This window comes from Mastomys coucha, unplaced genomic scaffold, assembly GCF_008632895.1.
Source record: "Mastomys coucha isolate ucsf_1 unplaced genomic scaffold, UCSF_Mcou_1 pScaffold23, whole genome shotgun sequence".
Taxonomy (NCBI): Eukaryota; Metazoa; Chordata; class Mammalia; order Rodentia; family Muridae; genus Mastomys; species Mastomys coucha.
In genome coordinates, this window is record NW_022196906.1 from 32,215,984 (window position 1) to 32,227,431 (window position 11,448).

The 11,448-nt window shown below is 34.7% G+C and overlaps 1 protein-coding gene across 2 annotated transcripts; it reads right to left on the reverse strand.

Annotated features, from left to right (window-relative positions):
• Positions 1 to 3,530: 3,530 nt before the first annotated feature.
• Positions 3,531 to 7,457, reverse strand: LOC116072140 (olfactory receptor 143-like). 2 transcript variants are annotated; one of them, XM_031343430.1, is made up of 2 exons: positions 6,515 to 7,451; positions 3,531 to 3,559 (listed from the first exon to the last, which is right to left on the reverse strand). In XM_031343430.1, exons 1-2 carry the CDS (start codon positions 7,449 to 7,451, stop codon positions 3,531 to 3,533), a joined length of 966 nt encoding a protein of 321 aa, XP_031199290.1. The 2 variants fall into 2 exon arrangements, with proteins under 2 accessions (XP_031199290.1, XP_031199291.1); XM_031343431.1 differs by lacking the exon at positions 3,531 to 3,559 and having other exon boundaries at positions 6,501 to 7,457.
• Between the last annotated feature and the right edge of the window lie 3,991 nt (positions 7,458 to 11,448).

The following is an 11,448-nucleotide window of genomic DNA, read 5'->3' on the forward strand; positions in this document are numbered from 1 at the left end:
GAACACCGAATGGCTGAGAAGCACCTAAAGAAATGTTCAACATCCTTAGTCATCAGGGAAATACAAATGAAAACAACCCTGAGTTTCCACCTCACACCAGTCAGAATGGCTAGGATAAAAAACTCAGGTGACAACAGATGCTGGAGAGGTTGTGGAGAAAGAGGAACATTACTTCATTGCTGGTGGGATTAGAAACTGGTACAACCACTCTGAAAATCAGTTTGGCGGTTCCTCCAGAAAATGGACATAGTTCTACTGGAGGACCCGGGTATACCACTCCTGGGCATATACCCAAAAGATACTGCAACATGTAATAAGGACACATGTTCCACCATGTTCATAGCAGCCTTATTTATAATAGCCAGAACCTGGAAACAACCCAGATGTCCCTCAACAGAGGAGTGGATACAGAAATTGTGGTACACCTACACAATGGAGTACTACTCAGCTATTAAAAACAATAAATTTATGAAATTCTTCGGGAAATGGATGGATCTGGAGAATATCATCCTGAGTGAGGTAATCCAATCACAAAAGAACAAACACGGTATGCACTCTCTGATAAGTGGTTATTAGTCCAGAAGTTTGGAATACAAGAACAACCCACAAACCACAAGAACTCAAGAAGAAGGAAGACCAAAAGGTGGACATTTCATTCCTTCCTAAAAGGGGGAAACAAATACCCACAGAAGGAGTTGCAGAGATTAACTATGGAGCAGAGACTGAAGGAAGGGTAAGCCAGCCTAAATATAGCTATCTCCTGAGAGTCTCTGACAGTACCTGACTAATACAGATGTAGAGTCTCACAGCCATCCATTGAACTGAGTACAGGGTCCCCAGTGAAGGAGTTAGAGAAAGGACCAATGGAGCTGAGGGGTTTACAGCCCCTTAGGATTTACAACAATATGAACTAACTAGTACTCTCAGAGCTCCCAGGGTCTCAACCACCAACCAAGGACTGCACATGCTGGGGTCTGATTGTTCTGGCAGTATGTGTATAGTAGAGGATTGCAAATTCGATCATCAATAGGAGGAGAGGACCTCGGCCCTGTGAAGGTTCTGTGCCCCAATGTAGGGGAATGCCAGGGCTAATAAGTGGGAAAGGGTTGGGTGACAGGCATGGGGAGGGGGGAGGCAACAGGGGTTTGCTTTTGTTGTTTTTGTGTATTTCTTTATCTTTTGGAGGGGAAACTGAAAGGAGAAATTTACATGTAAATAAAGAAAATATCTAATAAAAAAAGAAAAAAGAAAAAATCCATATGTACATATGTGGAGTTTTGTACTTGCCTTTTTTAGTATTTGGTAATTTCTTACATGAAAACAAGCAAATTAGATTATATTCATCTACATACAATTCAAAACACACAGTGCTGAAAAGGACATGATAATTCTACTTGTATTACACAAATTCATCATAAGCACCTATTTCCCTCACCATGAGTCAAAGGCTGGTGAGAAAATTATTCTTTTCTCATAGCTGTTTCTCAGTTATTCTGAATGATTTAAAGGGATAGGTGTGTTGTGTCGTATTTTGAAAGTTTGTCTTTTTTGTGTAGCACTTTGGAATATGAATGCCATGCTTTCCAGCTTTTATAGAGTTATATACACTATATATAGTGTATAAGTCTATATACACTATTACCGGACAATGTAATAATCAGTTTTACCTAGGTATGAATCATGAAAGCTACAGTAATGGCTGAATTGTCAGAACATTCCTACTGATGCAATATTGGCAAAGAAGATTGTTATAGGAATAAAAAACACTTTTTGGATTGGCTTGAAGGCTTCTTCCAAAGACAGAAGTCATTCCTAGCATGGTTTTGGATACAACTACTGAGGTTATATATATGATTATAGGTCTTAGCAATGTAGCTATGACTATTTTTTGCTGTAGTTATAGCCTTAAACTGACTCCTAATGTCTTTTCATTATACTAATGGATTAGTGAGTCTGTCACCCTTCATCAGAGATGCTTCTTTTAGCAGTAAACTGAGATTAATATAGATATTTATAGCTGATCAAAAGGTAAGGAAAGTAAGGAAATTGGTGTTCTCAGTCCTAAATGGAAACTCCACATCCTACCCTTCACCCAAGTATTAGGAATCATTAGGGAAATAGGGGTAGAAAAACTGTAAGATCTAGAGGTTATAGATGACTACATTAAAACAATGTTCTCAGGCTGTTCTAAGAGAATTCACAGTGGTAACAGGAGTATACATAAGAACTGAGTAAAATCAAGCCTGAAAAAATTGAAGACAAGAGGAAGGTTATGGTCATGAATGCTACCTCTAGGTGGATAACAATTGGCATCTATGGGTACTTTGAGAAACATGACCAGTTTCAAGGATGAAGCATTTGAGAGGCTACCTACTTTCAAGTACCTGGCCCTCACGTGTGTATAATACAGGCAGTTCTGAGTGGACACAATGATTTAAGAAATGGAAAAGAACAAATGGATTTCAGGGATACAGTGGTAGAAAGATAAGAAAAAACTGGAAGAAAAGACATCAGGGAAGAACTTCATAAAAATACATGTATAAGTGTATAAAATTCGCAAACAATAAAAGAAAACAATATTGCATACCTCTAATTAGCTAATGTTATTACTATTGAATTAATTTTGTAAGTTGTCTAGCAACAAAGCCTGATCTCTTGGGAGCATGCCTTGCAAATACAAGCGTTTCAATTTGCAGTGACATCCCTAAGACCTTTGTGGGTCATTGCCATGTAGTGCTTTACCAACAGGTAGTTGCTATTTACCAAACTCTGTGATATAGGAACAAAGAGTAGAACATAGACTGAAGGAAAGGCCATCCAGAGACTGCCCCACCTGCAGATCCATCCATGCAGACACCAAACCCAGATACTATTGAGTGTGCCAAGAAGTGCTTACTGACAGGAGCTTGATACAGCTGTGAGAGGCTCTTCCAGATCCTGACAAATACAGATGCTGATGCTCTCAGGCAACCATCGGACTGAGTACAGGAACCCAATGGTGGAGTTAGTGGAAGGACTGAAGGAGCTGAAAGGGCCTTATCTGGCAGCAGTGGGAGGGGAGGTCCTTTGTCCTAAGAATCCTTCATGCCCCAGGGTAGAGGAATGCTAGGGCATTGAGGCAGGAGTGAGTGGGTGGGTAGGTAGGGAAGCATCCTCATAGAAGCAAGGTCAGTGGGGATGGGTTAGGGAGTTTGCAGATGGGAAACTGGGAAAGGAGATAGCATTTGAAATGTAAATAAATAAAATATCCAATAAAAATTCAGTATAGAGGTTTCTCACCCTAATAGTTATAAATCCACTGTATGACACAGCTCTACCACTTTTTCATATTTATCCAAATTTCAAGCCAATATTCTACAAATACACTATTTTAAATAAATAATGGAAGCAAATTAGGTGACATAGAATGGGTAAAGATAAAATTTATTCACACAGTGAATTTTTATCAGCTCTAAAAAGGATTGAAGTTATTTTATGTATAGTAAACTGAATACAACTGATGGTGGTCTTATTAAGTAAATTAAGCAAGTCTAAATAAGACAAAAATTATATATTTTCTCTCCTTTGTTGGTACTAGAAATTATCAATAAGTAAAATTATTTCTTTCCAATGATAGTGTTGTGCAATATAAATTGTTAAATGTCTAAATTATAGAAAATTATTTTTCCAAATAAATAGATAGCATCTGTTTTTTCCCTAAAAATTGCTTTTGACTTTTTTCTTTTTTTTTTTTACATTCCATATCTTATCCCCCAACCCATCTACACTTCTACTGTTCTGATCCACCTTCCAAATTTTTCACATCCCATACTTCCTCTCTACCCACTGTCTCCACGTGGATGTCCCTACCTCCCACTCCACCTGACCTCTAAATTCCCTGGGGCCTCCAGTCTCTTGAGGGTTATGTGCATCATCTCTGAATGAACACAGATCCAGAAGTCCTCTACTGTATGCATGTTGGGGGCCTCCTATCAGCTGGTGTATGCTATTTGTTTGGTGGTCCAGTGTTTGAAAGATCTCAGGAGTCCAGATTAATTGGGACTGTTGATCCTCCTGTAGGATCACCGTTCTCCTCAGCTTTTTACAGCCTTCCCTAATTCAACCACAGGGGTCAGCAGCTTCTGTTCATTGGTTTGGTACAAATATCTGTATCTGACTCTTTCAGCTGATTGTTGGGTCTTTCAGAGGGCAGTCATGATAGGTCCCTGTTTGTGAGTCTTTCACAACTGCAGTAATAGTGTTAGACCTTGGGACATCCTCTTGAACTAGATCCCATTTTGGGCCTGTCTCTGGACCTGCTTTTCCTCAGGCTCCTCTCCATTTCTATCCCTGAAGGCCCCACAGGTGGTCTGATATAGCCAGGGCTGCAGGCCTACCAGTAGACCTGAAGCAAACCAGGGGCAAAAGAGGCAGACTCCATACAGTCACCCAGACCAACAAACACCAGGAATTTCCAGATGCCAAAAAGAAAGTGCAAGACCATAAGTAACAGAAGCCAAAATATGTGGGCTTCATCAGAACCCAGTTCTCCCACCACAGCAAGCCCTAAACACACCAACACAACTTAAAATCAGGAATCTCTCCTAAAATCTTATCTCATGAAGATAATGGAGTCCTAACAGGCTTCTTAAAGTGCGTATTTCACTTTGGTAATAGTAACATTACTCACTATGACAACCTAACCAAACTCCAATACTTCATCATGTCAGAAAAACAATCACTAAGTTATTATGTAGCTCACCATGAGTACACCACTTTATTATGTGACAACATTAATAATATATGTACTTTTTCATTTGACCATCAAAATCTGACAGAAAAGTTCTCTACTATACATCTTAGCTGGGTTCATATTCTTATAGATACCTTAGTTTTTGAATCATTTTGAAACAATTCTCTAGAAATTCAGTTACTTTGCAATATATTTTCTTCTTCTTTGAATACAACATTAACTTCTATATTATTATTTGTATCACATTTAAAGTACATTATTATGTAGACTATAATAATGAAGTTTATTTTGAAGTCCTATAATTTCATAACAATTTTGTTCAGTATGACATATATAAGATAGAGAAAGAGATAGCAATATATAAAGAGGGAGTAGGAGATAGGGACAGAAAGAGATTATTCCTGGTCTTCTGAATCAAACTCATAAACAACACCATTCATGTACTACAGTAATAAACCTTAATGAATTAATTAATTAGCCTAGCTGTAGTTCAATTATTCAGATCTAAATACTTGTTTTAAATAAGAACAACAGTATGACAAGGAAAATGGAATAGACATTATGACAATGTTTTCTGACCAAAATTGAACACAATGGTTTTAAAAAGTTACAGATATAGTCCGCATATCTGGAAGAAAAAGCAACATTTTCAATTCTACTCCTGTGAAATACCAGAATGCTTTGTTGTTATAACAGTGGGGTCTGAGAGACTTGGGCAGAGAAGTAGATTTAATACATACTCAAATAACAACAAAAAATATACCCAGGTTTAAATACATTACATAATGCCCTTACAAACTTGAAGCTAAAAGCCTTTAATACAAAATTCTAGCAACTTCTTAATGGACTTCTAGTGTAAGTCTCATCTTCTACAAGTAATATATATGGATGGGTTTCTTAGCAAAATTTGTCTAATATACTCCAAATCAGATTACAGACCTACCACTAAGCAGCTATGCATACCCTTAAAAAGTACTTGAATCTCTCTTTGTCTTAGTTTCCTCATTTCAAAATAAAAGCAATGATAGTAGTTTAATGTATTAAAGAGTTATCTTTTTTAAAAAAGTCCTTAGAACAGAGTCTAGCATATAATAACTCAATAGATACTAATCATCATTACTGTTGGCAAAATCTATGTCTTATGAAAATGTGTTTTATTTACTCATAGGTTCCAATTTTTTACTACATGTAATTTCTCCTGTATGATTTCTAGATATATACAAATAGTAAAAAGTGAAAAACAAATAAAGACCACACAAATATTTGAAAAGAAACTAGTAGCAAAATAACCTGAAAATTGTTGAAACTTTGACAAGTGTGTCACCTCTTATCTGTGTTATTGAACATGTAGAAAACAAACCCACCAAATAAGGAAATGTACACACAAAATTACAACAAACCATCAAGAAAGAAATCAGTTTGAGATATTCTGTAGTAAAAATTGTATACAAGAAAAAGTAGTAGGTAATATTGTCCTTAACTAAAATAAGCTAATACAACAGGATTTAATCTAAAATAAGTAATAGACATGAACAAATGAAATACAAATGCAAATGAATAAGTGACTACAAATTAACAAAGAATGGTCATATACAAGTAACATTGCATAGTAGAAGGAAAATGATACTGTAGAAAACTTAGAAAACTTAGTTATACAGTAGAAACATGAGAAGAAAAACCATAAAAGGTTATGAAAAACACAAACAAAAAATGAGAGAAAAACAGAAGACAAACAGAAATAAATCTAAGACAAAAAACACTAGATTGATCATTTTGTGAATCTCCTCATGGTTCTCTTTACAGCAAGTTTGACATCCTTGTTCCTGAGGCTGTAAATAAGAGGATTCAGCATGGGGACCAAAAATGTATAAAAGACTGAGAAAATTTTCCCCTGACCCACAGTTTCAGCAGATGATGGTTTGACATAAGCAAGCAGCCCAGATCCATAAAAGAGACTAACAGTTATGATGTGAGACCCACAGGTTCCCATGGCTTTGGACCAACCTTTACCTGATGACATATGAATGATATTGAAAAGAATCATAGCATAAGAGATTAAGATAATTAGGCTAGATAAAGTGATAACCGTACCCACCACAACAAAGCTCACAAGTTCATTCACATAGATGCTACTGCAAGAGAGCTGGAGAAGAGGGAAGATGTCACACATGTAGTGGTTGATGATGTTAGAATCACAAAAGCTGAGCCTGATCATACATCCTGTGTGAGCCATGGCCCCAGCAAACCCCATCAAGTAAGAACCAAACATCAGAATAAGACATATCCTAGGTGACATAACAACCTTGTACATAAGTGGCTGACAGATGGCCACATAACGATCATAGGCCATGGCTGTCAGTACATAACTCTCAGAGTTCACAAAAAAGCAGAAGAAAAACAACTGAGTCATGCATCCTCTGAAGGAGATGGTGTTCTTCTGTAAAACAAAACTCATTAGCATTTTGGGGGTAAAAACAAATGAATAACAAAAATCAATGAAGGACAAATTGAAGATGAAAAAGTACATGGGGGTGTGAAGGTTTGAATTTAAGAAAATGAGACTCATTAAGCTTAAGTTGCCCATCACAGTGGCTGTGTAGTTCATCAAGAACAGAAAAAATAGTGGGAGCTGGAGCTCAGGTTGGTCTGTCAGTCCCATAAGAATAAACTCGGACACAGAAGAATCATTTTCCATTATCATTTGCATCATGTGTGGCATCTGTAAGAATAAGTATAGAAATCAACTCTAAACCATAATTCACCTTTCACTCTAAGTGAAAAGTTTGATTTACTGATTTCTAAGCTCGAGTTTTAAAATATACATGGCTTAACCTCGAAAGAGCTTTTATTACTTCAATCAATGATGCTCAGAAAAGCTACACATGGTAAGTGAATGGTTCTCTGAATACTCTCATGTTGATTCCTATGTAATCCCTATTTCCTTTTCTCTACTCATGATATGTGTCCAGGAAGAAAGATGGTAAATGACCTTCAGTAACTCAAAATATAACTTCTTTTCTTTCTTTTGGTTTTTACCACTAATAATTAGAACTGAATTATTTTCTTCCAAAGTCCAAGATTTATGAAACTCAGAATTTCAAGTGAAACTGTTAAGACAAAAATTCAGTACTTACCTATAGTCATCTAGAAACTTTCTTGCATTAGGAGCAATGGGTACCTTCCTTCTCACTGCTCACAAAGTAAACTGGGTAATTGCAACCAGTACAGATAATCTCTGACTTGCTAGAAGAGGTTCATTGCAGGAAATGGAATTTCTGTAGAATGTTCTTACTACATACTCAACATTTAAAAAGGCAATATTATATGAGTCTTCAAAACACTACCTTATTCAAATGAAAATCTGAAGGTCAAGGTTTTTGGGAATAAGTATAAAAAAGAATTCACTTCTTTATAATATTCTCCCTGTGGGATATGCCCCTTGAGGGCAAAACTTACTGAGTTTATCTTTATTTATATCAAAAGCTGTAAAACTGAGGTTGAATCTCTTGAGATTCAAAGTCCTATTCAGTTTATAATTTCCCATCAGGGACTATCTAGTTCCCAGGATAGAGTACTGAGTGGTCCCCTTTGTCATTCTCATTATAATTCTACAAAGGAGTATTCAGAGTACTGTTCACTTACTATGTGTAGCTTTCTGGGAATCATTGATTTAAGTAATAAACATCCGATCACAGGTTTCAAACTCTACAAGATAGGTAGATAATAGATACATACATGATAGATAGAGGAAAGATAGACTAGAGATAGATAGATAGATAGATATATCGATATATAGATAGATAGATAGATAGATAGATAGATAGATACATACATACATACATACATACATGCATACATAGACTGCTAGGTTGATAGCAAACTCTATAGATAATTTGAAAGAGGGGGAATAGCATTCAAGTAATATGAGTTTATATCTAGGCCTTTCCATTTTTTAACAGTATAGATGTAGAATTCAGTGATCCTTGTTTACATGTAATTATAGCTCCATATACCTTCTGTATACTTAATAAATGCATAGACATATTAAAAGGGATTTGCAAAAAAAAGGATGTGAGTTTTGGATGGTGTTAGAATTCTTGCTTAGAATACAGAAGACTGTAGGACCAATTCATATATTTTATACATATAAAAATTGTATGTTACTTTTTTCATCATAATTATTATGGTAAAATATATAACAAAGAAAATTTAAGGGCATAAAGATTTAATTCTTCTGAGAATTTCATGAGATTTTGCTGTCTTTGCAGAGAAAGCACAGCATAGATTAAATGCCATTTGACTATAGAAGCAGGAACATGCAGAAACCACAACTTACATACCTTTAACCAGAATACAAAGAGCTTGAGCCAGAACTCCAAGTAGATACAACCTTCAAAGCCTTCCCATGGTAATCTACTTTTTCTAGTGAGGTCATAGTCACCAAAAACAGTACAACCAGCTTAGAGAAGCCAGTCAAGCATGTGAGTCTTTAGAGGACATTTTACATTCACATGATTATATGTTCTATCTATGCTTCAGTAGATTTCTACCCACAACTGATAGGTTGTTGTATATCTAATTTTTTAAATTCACATCAATGATATTATATTTTTAATTTAAAATGTTTGTTACTCTTATATACAAAGCAACTGGATTTCATGTATTAATTGAGTATTTTATTATATTTTAAGTCATTTCATTACAAGGGTTTTTTAATAGTTGTTATTTTTATTAGGGTTTTTTGAAGGCTTTCATATCATACAAAAGGAAGTTTATAGCATTCTTCTGAACAGCCTATATAGTAAATGTGTAAAGTTATCTTTCCACACAGCAGCATGGCTTCTAATATTGATTTGAAACAGTTATCTCAGTAACAAAGCTGACAATATTAATTACATACGCATATGTAAAACAACTAGAATTCTCATACAGTATTATGAAGTTAAAGTTACACAAACTGTTCAGAAAATATCTTGAAATTTCAAACCAAATATATATATTTGTTTTTTGTGTATATATATGTTATATATATGTAACATGTTATATCTATGTATGTTTTTTATATATGTAACATCTGAGGAAACATTATAAATGCATGTATAAGTAGGCTATAGACATATATATTATTTGCTCAAAACAAATTACTAAGCCCTTAACAAAATCTTCTGTACAAATGTGTACTGAAATGGCATGCATTGTAGTAAAAAAAGACAACAAAAATATTTATGGACAAATTTTACTAATAACATATTTCTTGTCTATTTGGTTGACAGTAATATAACAAAGTTTGAATAATAATGAGTATATTCAAGGATAGTTCACTAAAATTTACTCTCATGTAAATAATAGGAAAATTTTTCTAATAGGTTCAACTAAATGTCTTTATTTAATGATCTTCTGGACCACATCTGGACCTAGGTCTTCATATCTCCAGCCATTGTGTTTATGATGCCCATCTTGACCAAAGGAATTCTCAAAGAATTCCTCATAGCAGATCTTAGAACTGCTAGGTCAACACAACATACATGATTCCTGCAAAGGAACAGGGATTAGACTGCCTATGTGGTCACCAAGTTCTCTCTGTCATTCAGATTTATCCTAAACAACTCTTTAGCTGTATCCATCACTTCATGATTCTATTTCTTTTCTTCTGTTTATTTATTAGATGCACAATGTGTTAAAAACTAGGATCTCTATTATAAACTACATAAGCTAAAACAAGTCCAATGCAGAGAACAGAAAAACATTTTATTAGCACTATATTGAATAATGGTACACATTACATGGACATTCAAATATTTTAGGTTTGGTTTGATTTGGCATGAGCTGGGTAGAAGAGGGTTCACAGGAATAAGTAAAAGAAAAACTTAAATTCAGACATGTAAATAAAAATTCTAGTTGCTCAATATTGGTGTCATAAATGCATGTATATGAGTATGTGTTTAATATATAAATGTATGTATTGTATTTGTATATACGTGGTAAGAATCAAACATAGAAGTATATGTAAGTACTCAATCGCTGGACTATAATACCAACTATGGATTCTTTTTCACAAGTTAAGTAGACATTTTGCAAACACAAATCTCATTAAAACAAAGGTAATAATGACTCTAGATATTATGTACTGTTATTATGTTGTTTCTAAAAGAAATCAGTCCTTATCAATAGTTCAAATGCAGTTGCAAATTCAACTGTATTTTTAACAAAACATCTTTTTATAAAAAATACTATCAGTGTTAGTGATATCTGAGAAGTTTGAATACAAAATTAACCTCATTCAACAGCAATTTTTTCATATGGTCTCTCTTTTATTGTAATTCTCACATGTTTTTAAAGACTTGAAGCAAGAAAAGCTTTACAAAATCCTCTCTGAAAACAACAAAACAAGTAAACTTATTAGAACTCCACGGCTTCCCTTTGTTGTAGAAGTACACAGATAAGTAGTAGATAGAATTGTCTTGATATACAAAAATATGCCATCCCGTGTCTAAAGATGAAGCTGCAACCACATTCCAGATGAGTTCCTAGATCATAAATATTTTCTTATGTTCATGTAAGAAAATCAAGAAATTTTGTGCAGGAAAGTGAAGAAATAATAAAATGGGAATCTTGCAAGACTATAAAACAAAAGGTGAATGAATGAAAAGAGAATATCAAAAAACAAGTGGATAAGAAAATGAAGTGGAGAGAAAGGACCAATTTGAAGACATGGA